Source organism: Cricetulus griseus, chromosome 3, assembly GCF_003668045.3.
Source record: "Cricetulus griseus strain 17A/GY chromosome 3, alternate assembly CriGri-PICRH-1.0, whole genome shotgun sequence".
NCBI classification, from domain to species: domain Eukaryota; kingdom Metazoa; phylum Chordata; class Mammalia; order Rodentia; family Cricetidae; genus Cricetulus; species Cricetulus griseus.
The window spans coordinates 23,649,366-23,665,194 of NC_048596.1; the positions used below are offsets into that span (position 1 = coordinate 23,649,366).

The following is a 15,829-nucleotide window of genomic DNA, read 5'->3' on the forward strand; positions in this document are numbered from 1 at the left end:
GGTGTGACTTGTGTTGCTGCTGCTGTCCAGAGAAGAGGGCTCCTCAGAGTGACGCCTGGGCTAGTATGACAAGGAGGAAATACGTCCTGGCCGAAGCCATCAAAGGAGCTCCAGGTGGTGCCTCACTAAGCCCCCCCAAAGGCTGCTTAGTGGTTCTTTCAAACAGCCTGGGACGTGACACAAGACCTTGGCTTATGGAAGTGGTGGATTAGAGAGTCCTTTAAGTCACAAAATCCCTCAGCATTATTAGCGCCAAAGTCCTCAGAGAATCTTTGAAGAGCCAGGCAGGAGTCAAGTGGCAAGATCTGTTCCTGAAGAATAACTCAGCTGCTGTTGTCCACAACCAAGACTACTCATCGACATCTCCCTTGGTGACCTTACAGACAGCATAGGCAGGCCCTTTTAGTTAGTTGTTCTGGTGTGATAGCTATCAGGCTGGTTTATATACAGACCTCAGATGTGCTTGGGGCTTTGGGTTTTGCATATGGAGCAGCTTTAACCACTTCAGTGAGCACAGGTAGGGGAGACAGAAGGGTTTAGCATCCAAGTAGCACAAAAATGAGTATTAACTCTTCCCTCTTCTCAAATGCCCTTTGTTTCTCCCCCTCCGCCCCCCCCCCCCGCCCCGCCGCGTTGTTTTGTCTGCTCTTATTGTGGAATACTAGTTTAACTAAGCAAGAACGTGTTACATTGGTTTATGCTGTGGAATATTCCTTTAACTATGTGAAACGTTTGTTTCTGTTGCCTTTTGTTAAGATGTAAAGATGTGCTGCGTTTGTTTAATTATGTAAAGATACATTGCATTCATTTCACCTTGCCTGTCTAAGGAACCTGATTGGTCTAATAAAGAGCTGAGTGGCCACTAGCTAGGCAGAAGAGGGATGGGCTGGGCTGGCGGGCAGAGAGAATAAATGAGAGAACAGAGGAAAAGACAGAAGGGAGGCATCTATCAGCCAGACTTGGAGATGGCAGGAAAGTAAGATACACAGAAAGAAAGGGTGGTAAAAAAAAAAAAAAAAAAAAGCCCTGAGTAAATGAAGAGCAACAGGTTACGTTATAAGAGCAAGAAATAAGCCTAAGCTAAGGTTGAGCATTCATAACTAATAAGAGAATAAGAGGTCTCTACGTCATGATTTGGGAGCTGGTTGATGGACCAAAAAGAAAAAATAAAAAGAAAGCCTGTTACACCCTTTCCTTTAAAGTTTCCCTACTCAATGGCCCTCACGTTAGAAAGTTTGATCTTGGAATCACTTAAAAGGAACAAAACTGGGCCTTATCACTAAGAGAGTTAAACATAGTTTTAAAAAAAATATGCACACAGTCCAAGTGCAGGGGAACCACAGATTACATGGCTACAGAGGGAACCATGCCATCCCTAACTGGCTTTTCTGCCTCTAAGCATATTAGTTTGCTTAATATAACAAATAAGCGTATTTGTTTTCAGTGGCAGTAGCTTGGGATCATGCATTTTCCTCTCTGAGGCAGTTTGTTAAATCTACAGGACACAAGCTGTCATCTGTTGCTAGGAACCTTGACATGTCAGGGACTGCTAGTGAGCAGAGCACACATAGCACGACTAAGTTTTGTTTAAGGTTTGTTTTATTAAGCTTTAGTGCCTATTGCGCACATTCCCTCAAGCAAACTATCACACACCTCCTAAATCAAACTCAACATTTTCCAATCCAGTCGGCTGATTCCAAGTCTTGATGAATCTTTTACCTGTTTCAATGAAGCTTCAAACATCACAAGATAAAAGTTGAAATGAAACAATCCTGGTCTACAGAGTGAGTTCCAGGACAGCCAAGGTTACACAGAGAAACCCTATCTTATAAAACCAAACAAATGAAAAAGTAGAAGTGAAAAATAATAAATTATTAGTATTTCTCCCTTAGATTGGCTTCTGAAGGTATAATATTTATGTCTGTAAATGTAAAGTTCTACCTCAATAGAATGATAGTAATCTTAGTTACAAAAGGGAGAGGCTGAAGCTGCAGGATCCAGGTCATAAACTGAAACTCTTAGTTCTAACATGGTTTTCCCAGGGGAACAGAACTCACACTGCCATTGATAAGTTATGGTGGTGATTCACATGTTACCCCAAAGGACCTCATAAGGTGCCCACATTGTCTTGTTGCTGCTATGTGACACTCAAGTCTCCTCCCAGGGGGGCTTTTGCCAAGTGACTGTTTCCTTCATCCTTAAAGGATGGCACTAGGTCCCAGTAGGGATATGAAAAACCCAAAACAAGCAACAACAGATTGGATCAGTAATAAGTTTCCTCTAAATAGAAATGGTAACCGACAAAACAAGTAGAGATGAGTCTAGGAATGTTGCCTGAGCCCTAATTACAGGACTTCAGAGGCTATACTGAGGGCTTGGGAGGTTTTGAGACAGGGTAGGACTCCGTGAGGACTCTTCTTTACAGTTTAGCCTGGTAGCAAGGTTGTGCTGGACTTCCAGAGTAAGTTCGGAAGAGTCCCTCCCTGTGGCTTCGGGGAGATGGAGCAACTATTGAGAGCACTTTGCTTACTGCCCTTGCAGAGAGTCAGAGTTCAGATCCCTTTCAAGCATGGGAGGGTGGAAGGGGAGAGAGGAGGAGGGAAAGGGAATGAGAAAAATCTATAGCTCAATAAATAAGGAGTCACAACAAAAAGAAATTCTCAAACAATACAAAAGAAATGTTTCCCTGAATAACATTCATTCTTATGGCAAAGTCATGTAAAATCACATTTTTCTAACTTCTCAAATTTCAAAATAGAATAAAAGTTAAATTTATACAGAAAATAAAATAAATTTTAAAAAGAGTTCCCTTTCTTTCAGTTCTATTAGACAGTTTGAGAAGTATTCGTTCTTCTTAAAGTTTGGTAAAATTCTACTCCTGCCAAATTGGTTTCCTTCCAAGAATGCAAGGATGGTTCACCACAGATAAATCAATACAAGTGACATTGGGGCTGGAGAGATGGCTCAGCAGTTAAGAGTGTTTACTGCTCTATCAGAGGACCCAGTTCAGAAAATGACATTTTTCAACTGAGTGGTGGTGCACACCTTTAATCCCAGCACTCAAGAGGCAGAAGGAGGCAGATCTCTGTGAGTTCAAGGCCAGCCTGGTCTACAAAGTGAGTTCCAGGACAGCCAGACCTGTTACATAAAGAAACTCTGTCTTGAAAAGAAAAATGAGATGGAATCAGTTGCATGTTCATCAACAAATGAGGAAATATATGTAATTTGCATACAATATATAGTTATGAATTATATGTATTGTAACTTATATATAGTGGAGTATTATTAAGCCAGAAATGAAATTCTATCATTTGTAAGAAAATGGATAAAACTGGAGTCCAGTGTGTTAAACAAAATAAGCCAGATGCAGAAGGACAAGTATCACGTGTTTTCTCTCATATGCAGAAACAAAGTCCAATGGCCTAACACCACAAGAGTGCTTATCAGGGACTAGGAAGGGGGTTGGAGATGGGGGGGCGGGGGAGAAGGGGGGAAAGTGTAGAAGACTGGATAGGCATAACCAATGTTGCTATATGAATATATAGAAATACCACAAAGGATCCCATTGATTTGGCACAGTTAACATATTCAACATATAATAAAAATGTGATCTTGTAGCACTGAGCAAGATAAATTGGAAAAAGGAAATACTTGGCATCAGTATATGGATTATGATGTATAATGTATTTGGGTCATCATCAAACATGGTTCTTATATGGTTAAAAAAAAAAAACATTCTTTTTAATCTTTGATTATACTTTCCTGATGGGTATTAAGACTATGTAGGTGACAAAAATTATCCCTTTCTTTATTGTCAGCTGAGGGTCTGGTCCTCAAGGATCATGTGAGCTTGGGAGGAACCCCAGCTCTTTTAATTAATCTCTGTGTGTATGTGTCTCTCTCTCCTCCCTATCTCCCTCCCTCTCTCTCTCCCTCCCTCTCTCCTCCCTATCTCTCTTCCCCTACCCCCCTCTCCCTCTACTCCCCCCCACCACCACCAATTTTGTCACCTGTTGGGGAGGAGTCAGGCTCTTGCTGACTGTAGTACTTCCTTTGGAAGCACAGGGGGCATTTCCTTCTGTGTTGACTCTCTTCTTGGTAGGCTGTACACTGCTTAGGTCCGGCCTCTGGCTCTGATCTCCACCAGACAGGTAACTTGATGCAGATGGCCCATAGTCTCCTAGGACCTAGTTGACCTTGGAAGGCAAAGACCAAAATATTTACCTTTTAGTCTCTATAACCAGACTGGTATTGACCTCCAAGCATGGTTATTGAACACCCAGAAAGTCAGTTGTACCAGTCTGCTGCTTTTCACTTTTTTTTTTCCATTTAAAAAATATTTCTTGTAAGCCAGACAGTAGTGGCACTACAAGAAAACAAGCAAAATTGATTTTATTCAATGTGTACCAACATTTTGCCTGCATATATCTCACACGCATAGTTGGGGTCCCTGCGGAGGGATCCCCTGGAACTAGAGTTATGGATAATTGTGAGATGTCGTGTGGATTCTGGGAATCAAACCCGAGTTCTCTGCAAGAACAAAAAATGTTCTATTTCACTGAGCCACACACTTTTAACTTGTGTATCATTTAGATAAAGCTTAGGTAAAAACTAAATACTTTACACCGAAATTTCATTGATTTCAGCGAAGGAAGGTAAGTCAGTATCTGTTATGTGCAAATGATGTGTGTCTCATAGAAGTAAGGGGATAGCCATTATCAGCCTTGAAGTGAGGGATGGCAGAAATGAATATTACGTGAATTATATGCAAACTCAAAACACAATACTACTAAAAAAAGAACTAGAAAAAATGTTGGCAAATGATGCATTTATGTCTGACATTTTACCTGTAAAATATTGAAATAATACAAGAGGTACAAAGAAAAATAAATCTTAAGTGTCTCAAATTGTATCATATCAGGGTAACCACTGTGAATACTTTCCTTTCAGGTACATATATTTGCATGGTGGAAGAGTTATTTGTGAAGTCCAAAGCATCAGTTGACCTTAATTCACATATTTGTAATCATGAAGAAACAGAAGACAGAATGCCAAAATAAACTGTTTTTCTTTGCTGGGATCTAAAAATCAAGGTTTGAGAGAAGAGGGAGCACGGGAGAGGAGGACGGGGGAAGGGAAGAGAGGAGGGAGAGGATAGGATTGATTGATCGACTAGATTCTAAACACCTAGCATATAAATGAGTACATAACTGTTGAGAGAAGACACATTGAAACCCACACACACACAAAAACACACACACAGAATGTGCTCCAGGAGAACTGCTGAAAGGACTAGAGGGATTCCAGAACTTTTCTTTCAGAAATACTCATCCAGAGGCAATGGGCTCAGCCAGAAGCATAGGGTCACTCAAGTTATGCAACAGGCAGACTTCTACTCTGGAGTACGAAGAGGGAGAGGTAGGTGCCCTGAAGTCCTTTCCTGGGTGCGGAGATGTGGACCACACACATGACAAAACACATGGTTCCACCACACCTTCCTGAGGTCATCATATTTGAGCTTTTTAAGATCGCTGTTAGACTTTATCTGTGAGTTCAAGCAACAGTGAACCAAAAATATTCAAGGTAAAAGACACAGAAAGATCCAAACACAGAAACAGAATGAATTTGCTGCAAAACGAGCACTCTGCTGGGCCCCTAGGGAAATGTGATGTGTGTTGCACAGCCTACTGTGGTCTCCCACAATTCCACAGACCCGAGCCACTCTCCAGTGTCTGTGTGTTGGAGTACTGGACACCTTTGGCTGTTTTATGAGCTGTGCGGTTAGGCTCTAATGTCCATATCTCTACTGACTTGTCATTATTCTCTAAACAACACAGCCAACAACTTTTTGCATGAGCAATATGCCACACATGCCTATACTGAACACATAGAGGTTTGTTTTCTTGTCATTCCTTAAGTAATACAGTACAATAGTTATTTACATAACATTTACATTTTATTAACGTTATAATTCAGAGAAGCCTGAGATTTACACAAGGCTTTTTGTAGATTATATTCAAAAGCATCTTTTTATACAAAGGATTTGGACATTCTTGGATTTGAGGAGCCCATGGGTACTGAAATCAAGCCCCTGTTGATACTGAGAGGCAAGTACATACTTCTTTTGGTGAAACTGGTCCAGTCATACTTCCCAGTTAGCCTGCAGGCCAGAAAGTCTTCCCAGGTTGTGGAGTCCTACAGAGTTAAAACACAGTCTCTGGTGCCACAGAGGCCGAAGGGAATACAATGGATGCAAGAGTTGGGGGACAGGGGCATAAGGCAGAGAACCAGGTAAGTGGATGTCTAAAAGGTCACGGGAAGTTGGAGGATGTCTTTGCCAGATGATCCGATGTGGCTAAGGAGCTTGTTGAAGGAAACATCAATTTAGTTCTTTATTAGTGTGTCTCCTCTCCTTTCCCCACCCCTTTTATTGCAGGTCTAGCTATGGTGAAAATGGTTGCCTTCTCTCTGATGATCAGACTTAGAGCCATAGTCACACACACACACACACACACACACACACACACACACACACACACACACACCACTAAATCTCATTTGGTCAAAATCTTCTTTTGAACCACTTTGATGGAGTGCTAGCTCCAAATGCTGAGGTAAATGTAGTAAATTTTGTCGTTCAATAGGCAAACAATTTGTGATAGGCAAACAATCAGCCAATTGACAGTCTTTTGACTACAGACCACTAAGGTTACAGGCTTTTTTTCCTCACGTTTGTCTACTCCCGAGCCAGTTTTCCCCACTGTTTTGGAAATAAGTAAAAGCCCAATATGGCTTAGAAATAAAGATGTATGGTAAACAGTCGGTAGTTATGTTTTTCAGTGTGGTTTCAGAGAAGTGTGGCAACACAAGTGGACCATCAACCACTGGGCCACCAGCGCTGCAGAAATATTTCCTGTCCTGACCAGGTGGAGTTTCTAGAAAATATTTAACAGGGAGCGTTTTAGTTCTCCTGAAGATGATGAAACTAAAGAACAAATATTGACGCAAACAGTACCACAGCTCCTCAAAGAGTGAAACATGCTCCCTTTCAAAGAGGAAAAAAAAAATCTCAGCCAAAATATGCAAAACAAAAAACAACAACAACAACAACAACAAAAAACCCAACTCCGCACAACAGGTTCTCAAAAGAAACAGGGGCCCTTGGGGAAAGCCAGGGCCTGAACACAGGCTGCATCACAGGTTCCTTTCTAGTCCGATGAGGCCATCATCACCACACCATGGCCACATAGGCCTCCAGCCAGGGCACCAAAGTCTGGAGGCCACTCCAGATCGCAGCTGGCTGCCGCTTGGTCCCTGAGCCAGCTCTTGGCCCCGTGGATCGTCTGGGCTGGAGAGTTTGGCTCCACCGAGACCACCCTGCGCGGACCTGTGAGCAAAGGCGACACCGAGCGGTGAGGCTGGCGGAGGGGCTCAGAGTGCGTTCGGTGGTGAGTCAGGGAGCATTATGCAAGCCCGGCCACCCCCGGCCGCCGTCCCCCCCTCGCCCGCCCCCGGCACCTCCCCGCGGTCTTTCACCCCGCGTGGTTACGAAAGCGCGACCCCCTCCCCCCGGAGCTATAAAGCTGGGACAGCCGCTCGCCTCCCGGGCTCCTCGCGCGCGCGAACGCGGCGGCCAGGCTTGCACGTGGCTCCTGCTGGTGAGTGGTAGCGCGCTGCCCCGGGGGGCTGCGGGGCGGGGTGGGGCAGAATGGAGCAGCGGGCGGCGCGGTCCTCCTGCCCCGCGGTCACCCAGCGCTTGTCCCTCAGGGCGGACTCCTGTGCGAAATGGAGTGGGTGTGGGCGCTCGTGTTACTGGCAGTGCTGGGAGGCAGCAGCGCCGAGCGCGATTGCAGGGTGAGCAGCTTCCGAGTCAAGGAGAACTTCGACAAGGCTCGTGTAGGTATCAGTATCCCCCACCATCCCCGATTCTTGCGGGTCGGCGGTGAACCCCGAACTTCAGTCCCCGGCTCTCTCATTTCTTTCTCAGTTCTCTGGGATCTGGTACGCCATCGCCAAAAAAGACCCCGAGGGTCTCTTTTTGCAAGACAACATCATCGCCGAGTTTTCCGTGGACGAGAAGGGTCATATGAGCGCCACAGCTAAGGGCCGAGTCCGTATTCTGAGGTCAGTGGCCTCTAAGTGGGCTGTGTGTGCTTTCCAAGGTCCCTCCCGTCCCTGGCCGGGAGCCCAACCTTCGATGGAAAGGGAAAGGGGCACCTTGGATGGGGTAGGAGCCCTTTCCAGGCTTGGCTCAGGATTCTCTTGGCTTTTGCAGCAACTGGGAAGTATGCGCAGACATGGTGGGCACTTTCACAGACACTGAAGATCCTGCCAAGTTCAAGATGAAGTACTGGGGTGTAGCCTCCTTTCTCCAGCGAGGAAGTGAGTAGTGGGGCATGCATGGCCAAGTCAGTGCGTCTCTATTCTGTGGCACCATTGGGAAGGGCTGCAAGAGGCAGAACCCTCAGCCCTGTCTGAATTTAAGGGGCGTGGGATTACAAGTGGCTGGATTCCCAGCCTAAAATACCTGGTCCAACTTCAGAAGGACCTTTGGGCTTGTCGGGTGACATTTCACCGGTCACCCCACTGTAACCTGCTCCGTAATGCCTCCCCACATCACTACTCCACTGTATCTTTGGGTGGAGCCCCTGATTCCAATGTGGCAATCTGGGACATCAGGAGAGGTAGAGACCTATATCCAAAATGAAGGGGCAGTTGTGTATAGAATTGGGTCACAGCCCAGTGCCCTTCTTGTGGATTACTAGCCAGGCAGTGTTATGGATGCAATAGTGTCTCCTTTTCTGAAATACTAAAATGTATATGCAAGGCAGGATTTTGAGGAGTCCCAACAAGGCTCCCTAAAGCTTAGGGTACTTTGCAGAACACACAGTCTACATGTTCTTTAAAGCCCGCCCCACCTGTTTCACTGGGACTATAAATCTGAAAGCTACTTGATAACTAAGGAATGATTTGGGGCAGGAAGAAATACCGTGAGATCTCAGAGAGGGAGAATTAACCCTAGTGTAGCAGTTCTCCACCTGTGGGTCGAAACCTTTTGCGGGGTCAAATGACCTTTTCACAGGGGTCACCTGAGACCATTGGAAAACACGGGTATTTACATTATGATTCGTAACAATAGCAAAATTACAGTTATGAAGTAGCAACAAAAATAATTTTAAGGTTGGGTGTCCCCACAACATGAGGGACTGTAGTAAAGGGTTGCAGCATTAAGAGGGTTGAGAACCACTGCCCTAGGGGGAAGGTGGCTGTCCAGAATAAATTCCTCCTTAATTTGCCTTCCCAAAAAGAAGCTTTGCAGTGTAATGGTTAAGTGTGTCCCTCAGGGGTGGAGTTATAGTTCAGTGCTAGAGCAACTGATTAACACACACAAGGTTCTGGATTATACACACATTACACACACACACACACACACACACACACACACACACACACACTTGCTGAGTTCAAATCCTAATTAAGCTATCACTGGTGGAACCCAGAGTTGTAACTTAACTTTTCTGTGCCTCAGTTTCCCCCTGTGCAAAGTAGAAGAAATCACAGTACCTACATCATGGTGTTGTGAAATACAGTGTATGGGAATGCAGAAAGTACTTGGAAGAATGTCTGAGCGATAAATTCTATGTTTGATATTTTTGCTTCTTAGTTACCTTTTAAGCCAGGAAATCATAGCTTTATATTCGGGTCTGGAGTGGGAGAACCCACAGACACTTTCAAGTTCAAGTTCATTTTTTTACAAGTGAAGGAATAAGTGTTCCGGGGCACACACATACATTTAACTGCTGGGACCTAGTGAAACCTTCACTCCTGTTTTCTGAGTGTCTACAGACTCACTTGAAGTGTTCGCCTCTCACTGTCTTATGTGCTTCTCTGGGGACCTTCTTCACAAACTCAGTACTTATTCCTTGTGCTAATTTCCTTCTTCCTTGATCTTGCATTAAGCATGAATTTGAACAGATTTGAAGGCTTCTTAGAGAAGCCCAAATTCTGTTTTTTACCTTGTAAAATTCTACATCTTACCAAATGGATATATTTGTAACAAGGCAGACTAGTTGAAAATAATTCAAGGCAAATTCAATATAATAAACCTCTTAATTGCTGCTGGAGTTCCGGGAAAAATGGCTGCCATTCTGAATCCCCGTTGTAGATGAAAGAGCTAAAGGCACAGTGGCTTACGGTGAGTTTGTCAGCTGAATGAAATCAGGGGCAGACTCCTTGCTACTTTTCTGAGCCTGGGAATCAAACATGCTAGGCAAGAGCTCCGCTGCTGAGTTACATTCTTCAATGCAAGCAGACCAGTCTGGTCTGCTGCCCCTTCCCTTGGGCGTGCTCTGGATTGCTCTCTTTCTCTCCTCCTGGTTCTTCCAGCACAGAGTGAGACATCTCACGAGTGAAAGATGTTGGCATCATCTATATTGGCTGAATATAGACTAGATTCTCTAAAATTTTATTTCCTTTATGATCAAATTGAGTTAAGGAACAGTTCCTATTTAATAAGATTGTTAGCAGAACTACTCATGGTAATGCATGAAAGTGTTTAGATTGCTGCATAATAGGGGCTTATTAAATGTTAGCTATGATCCTTATTTTGTTGTGCCCTCCCAGAAAAACATGGATTAAGACTTCTTTCTTCCTTGTTCCAAATAAAGTTTGCTACTCTCTTGGCAAAGGGGTCCTTATAAATGTGAGGGACAACTCAGGCTTGAAGTCTACATCAGTGTTTCTCAAAGTCACTGTCCCCAGGCCAACTTTAGCTAAATCAGCTGCAGTATTTTTTTTTCTAAGTGTAGATTTCAGACTTACTAAATCAGAAACTCTTCCTGAGGAGAGGAGGGGAGCCTTGTATCTCTGTTTCCAAAAGGCTCCTTTAGTGAATTCCTTCTGCACAATGCAGTTTGAGAATCAGTGGACTAGATAACTCACACCATGGAGATCTCAGACACCATTCCCTTACCCAGACTGTTGGGTTGTTGGGATATTTAGTTGGAAATAGGCTAGACTCTGCCCCCCACACACACACACACTGGTTTAGTTGGATCCTTAGGCCTGAGAATCATGGGGAACTTCTTATGTGGGGGACACAGGACTAGGGAGCCAAGCCAACATTTTCTAGGGCCATGGCAGTGAGAGCAGTGAGTGGCAGGTCTTTAAAGAAAGCCAACCACCAAGACAGTTCCCTCTGTTAAGCATTTGAAACCAGGAAAGTCTAAGTTCTCAACTTATCTGTTCAGTACAGTGTAGACACAGCCATAGCGTGATGTTTATTCTGGGGTCTTGGAGGGAAGTCAGGGGCTGTCAGCCATAGTCTTTGCCTCAGGCACTCTCTCCACAGTCTAGATGATGTCTGGAAAGACAAGGGGTGTCTTTTTCTCAGAGAAACCCTACCCAGCTGCAGGAGAGAAGGCTGGAGGGCTGAGTCCATTCTTTCAAGCTGTGCCCTGGCATAGCCCTAGCAGATCCTCTTAGGAGGGAGTATCTGGCGAAGGCTTAGGATGCTTCATGACTGAACTATTCTGCTAAAAAGAACCTGGAGGTAAACCAAACCAACTCATGCCTTCTTCTAGTCAAAAGCAGCAGCCAAGGGCACTAAAGTCAGGCATTGAAAGTTATCTCTTATGTCATATTTTACATCCTGGCAACAATTTGGGGGTAAAATTATTAAGCTGCAGGTGTGCTGGGCTGCTAGCTGCCTGGACCATGAGTTGAGGTACTACTTGAAGCATGGGCGCCTTTGTGTCTGAGGCAGGCTCCAGATGCCCCTTCATGACACATTGATCCCATGACTTGATCCAGAGGTGGGAAGACTGCCAGGATTCTCAAGAGCCTGGGGAGAGTGGAGCCTGGGGAGGGTGGAGCCTGGGATGAGGGGGTGGCCCAGCAGCAGCCACGTGGCTTCTGTTCATGTCCCATCTACTGAGGAACTTCATGGTCACTGCCTAGCTGATCAGTTGTGGGCCAGGGACACTTCTGAGCTAGGGCTCTGAAAGCCTGGAAGATACAGGAGTGGCTCGTTCCTCTTCTGTCTGGTAGGGGGAGAGGAGAAGGAGGGCTCACCCTCTCCTGTGCAGTGCTCCTATGGGTCTGGGTTTGAGCTGAGCCAGATCCTAGGCTGGTATCTCAAGGGTTCCTAAAGAGGCACGGCCACTGGTGACGTATGATGGGGACTTGCGTGGCCTCACATCCTGTGATGTTTGGACATCTGGGCCTCTCTGCCTTCCTCCAACATGAAGCCAAACCTGGGCTGATGATGCCTTGCTTTAAGACCTGGGTGTGAGAGATAAAACGCCTGCTTGTCCTTGTCCCTTCTACCCCCAATTTACCTAGTGTCTGGTGGAGGTTAGGTGTGCAGACTCTGGCAATGTGCCCTGTGTCTGATCCTGCTGGAATTATTTCTATTTTTCTGTGCCTCTGTCTCCCCATCTGTAATATGGAGTAATGGTGTATAATTTTGGATAAATGCAAGAAATACCTCCCTGAATACGGAAATATCCATGAAGTAACTGGTTCTAGCCTTGGTTAAAAGTCAGAAAGACGGTTAAACTGAAATACAGCCCTCTTACCTGTACATAGGGTTTTTTGACAAACACATTTCTGTTCTTTCTCTGGGCCACTCACACATACATATTCTCCCTAACTGATTTCCCGTTCTGCCTTGGTTGATCTTTGTATCACTTGCTTCATGGTGCCTCTGCACTACTTAGACCCCAGCCTTGCAGAATGAATATGATCTGCATTTTTCAAGGGTTCTGCTCTGCCAGGCAAGTCATGAAAAGTAATTCCCCCACCCCCTTTGTGTGTCCACATGCACTGTATACACATGAGTCAGTGGGTGCATGAACCAGACTATATTTGAAACTGGATAGTGAGCATCCCCACTTGTCAACCTGGAGAAGCGAATAGGGCTCCTAAGTATGAATAAGGGTAGAACATGAAAGACCATTACCATCAGATTGGCATCCTCTTTCCCATTGAAGGGAGAGCACTGGGGCCAAGTGAGATGCTAGGAGGTAGATTCTGCAGGGCCCCGAAAAGCTCATGGCCTGTAGCTGGGGATGACATCAGTTGAGGGCCATCAGACACCAGACAGAGACACATGTTACCGGAGGGTAGGCAGTGAAGACGGCAGCTCATCTTCAGTGGTCCCTTAGAAAACGGTTGTACTACCTGTTACTAAGGAGTCGTTGACACGAACAAGGTGTCCTCCATACCAGGGCGAGATCTGTGTCTTCTCTTATCACTGACATGAATGAGGTGCCCTCTGTGCCAAGACTCATTTCTGTAAAGGAGAGAAAGATCCTTTCTCATCTGCCCAGTTGTACAAAAGCTGTCAGGAATCTCCGCTCACTGAGGAAAGGCAGCCGCTCCCACGGAGTCAGTGGTAACAAGTTGGCCGGGCCTCCGGGCCCTCTGTGGTTCTCTGACATACAGATGACGACCACTGGATCATCGATACGGACTACGACACCTTCGCTTTGCAGTACTCCTGTCGCCTGCAGAATCTGGACGGCACCTGTGCGGACAGCTACTCCTTCGTGTTCTCTCGTGACCCCAATGGCCTGACCCCAGAGACACGGCGGCTTGTGAGACAGCGGCAGGAGGAGCTGTGCCTAGAAAGGCAGTACCGCTGGATCGAGCACAATGGTGAGTAGCTCCTCCTGAGGGGCGTGGCTGGGCCGGGCCAATAGGAGGGCGCGACATCTGTGTAAGAGGGTGATCTGAGGAGCCGCCTTTGGGCCAAGTCTTCGCCATTCTTGACTAAATCTTTCCCAGAACTTTGTCACCAGCCACATGGAGAAGGGACCAAAGGGCTCTTTTCTCCAAACCCTGGCGCTTCCAATAAGCAAGGCCTCAGTCTGCTTTCTTCTCCTTATATTTTGCTACCGATGCCATAACCCTTAGAAACTGTTCTGCAGGAATTAGATGAAGTATCCCCAGTAAAGAACTGGATGGGACATACAGCCATTTTATACAAAACCATAAACAAAAGCATCAGTGTATCAAGTCCCGAAAAGACTGGTGCCTGCAATATTCTTTTTTTTTTTTTTTTTTTTTTCAAGAGAGGGTTTCTCTGTGTAGCTTTGGAGCCTATCCTGGCACTCACTCTGGAGACCAGGCTGGCCTCGAACTCACAGAGATCCCGCTGCCTCTGCCTCCCGAGTGCTGGGATTAAAGGCGTGCGCCACCAATGCCCGGCTGCCTGCAATATTCTTTATTCTTTACAAAAACCAAGCATCACTTGGCTCCACTTGAGTTTCTTGGGGAAAGCCTCTAGAATAATAGTAGGATAGTTTAGTAGCTACTGCCCTTAACTGATCGGAATTTAAAACAGAAGCGTGGTGAAGAAGTATGCTGTCTATTTTGAGCTGACATGCATTCACTTCTATGGAGAACTGGGCTTCAAAATCCAAAAAGGGTCACACTGAAGTGTAGAAAAAGAACATTTTTTTTCTTGGGCAATGCAATGCCCAAGTATACCAACAATGTGAGGTCAGATATACATAGATATAAGAGTGCCACCCTGGGGTACTGGGGAGTCTGAACATGGGGCTAGTGAAGGATCACATCACCTCCAGGCACCACATTGAGCCTTTCTCCTAAGTCACCTAAGTTAACCCTTAGACACACTTTATAAAGGAGGAGCATCAGCTATACATATTCTACCAGTGAGAAAAACAAAGGCTAAGAAAAGCTAAGTACATTGCCTAAGATCTCCAGTGGATAGCTCAGTTGGATACAAACTCAGATTTTTGTCACTCTCAAGTCCCTTGTGGTACCTCCTGGTGACACAGGACAGGGACATCATGAAGACAATGAATGTACAACAGCGATGCTGCTCTCAGCTGGCGTGCCTTCATGTCCCAAGGTAGGGGGATGGGCCTCAAGGCACTTGGTGACGTGGAGAGGTAGGGTTAAGTGGAAACAGATTCACATAGCAGCTCCTACGCCCCCAGTGCTGCTGTTCCCTGGAGAATTCAAGGAACTTTGATATCAACTGTGAGAGGATTTGTGAAGTACAATCACACAGAAGCATGTGAATGGCCGCTTGCTCTAAGGCCGCCTGGGTGTTCATTTATACACAGAAACACTGTCCATCCCTCAGTCATTCATTAGTGGTTCTATTTTCTGTATTTCAGGCTACTGTCAAAGCAGACCCTCAAGGAACAGTTTATAGCAACATCAAGGACGGGAAGTTTCACTTGACAACTTCTGATTAACTCTCATTCCATCTTCATCTCTATTTATCTTAGAAGTTTAGTTTCCCACCTCTCCTTACCATCTCCAGGTGGACATTAAACTGTCATGGGGAGGATAAAATATGCATGGGAATGACTGAATCTGTTCACACAAATGTATATCTTACTGAAGTTCCCAGTGAGACCATTTGAGGCTTGGGATTCTAAACTCAATTTATTAAACATATAGTAACCGTCTTCCTATGAGTTGAAGACTTATTTGTGTTCCAGTTGCACTTTTAGACCCCAAGACATTCTCTCTTCCCACTCTCTGTGACTTTTGACCTGACCTAGACATCCCTGATCTCCATATTAGAGATTGGTTCTTAACTTCCTGAGAAAGGTTTCCTTATTAATCCAGGAAGGCTTTAACAACAGCACTACCAAGAGACTGAAACCCAAAGAGGAAGTAAGTATGACCAGGCCATCAAACCCAAGACTGTCAGCCCAGGGCCCACAGGTGAGCAGGATAGAAGGCTCACCTCTATCCAGAGCTGGGTGGCTGAGAAACAAGGGTCAGAGTGAACTCTAGGAAGCCTGCTCTTCACTGCTTCTAGCAAGATTCACTTTGTGTTTCA

At 45.4% G+C, this 15,829-nt stretch overlaps 1 protein-coding gene across 1 annotated transcript; it reads left to right on the plus strand.

The window, feature by feature from the left end:
- The first annotated feature begins 7,340 nt into the window (after nt 1-7,340).
- Nucleotides 7,341-15,190, plus strand: Rbp4 (retinol binding protein 4). Its single transcript, XM_035441421.1, has 6 exons — nt 7,341-7,448; nt 7,768-7,896; nt 7,988-8,124; nt 8,276-8,382; nt 13,447-13,659; nt 15,153-15,190. Exons 2-6 carry the CDS (start codon nt 7,786-7,788, stop codon nt 15,188-15,190), a joined length of 606 nt encoding a protein of 201 aa, XP_035297312.1. The 5' UTR covers nt 7,341-7,448; nt 7,768-7,785.
- The last annotated feature ends 639 nt before the right edge of the window (nt 15,191-15,829 follow it).

Bases quoted from the DNA above. Each gene is read 5' to 3' on its own strand.
- Rbp4 (XM_035441421.1), top strand. From the start codon at position 7,786: ATGGAGTGGGTGTGGGCGCTCGTGTTACTGGCAGTGCTGGGAGGCAGC. The intron at 8,125-8,275 runs GTCAGTGGCCTC...TGGCTTTTGCAG, and splicing joins GGCCGAGTCCGTATTCTGAG to CAACTGGGAAGTATGCGCAG. The intron at 13,660-15,152 runs GTGAGTAGCTCC...TCTGTATTTCAG, and splicing joins CCGCTGGATCGAGCACAATG to GCTACTGTCAAAGCAGACCC.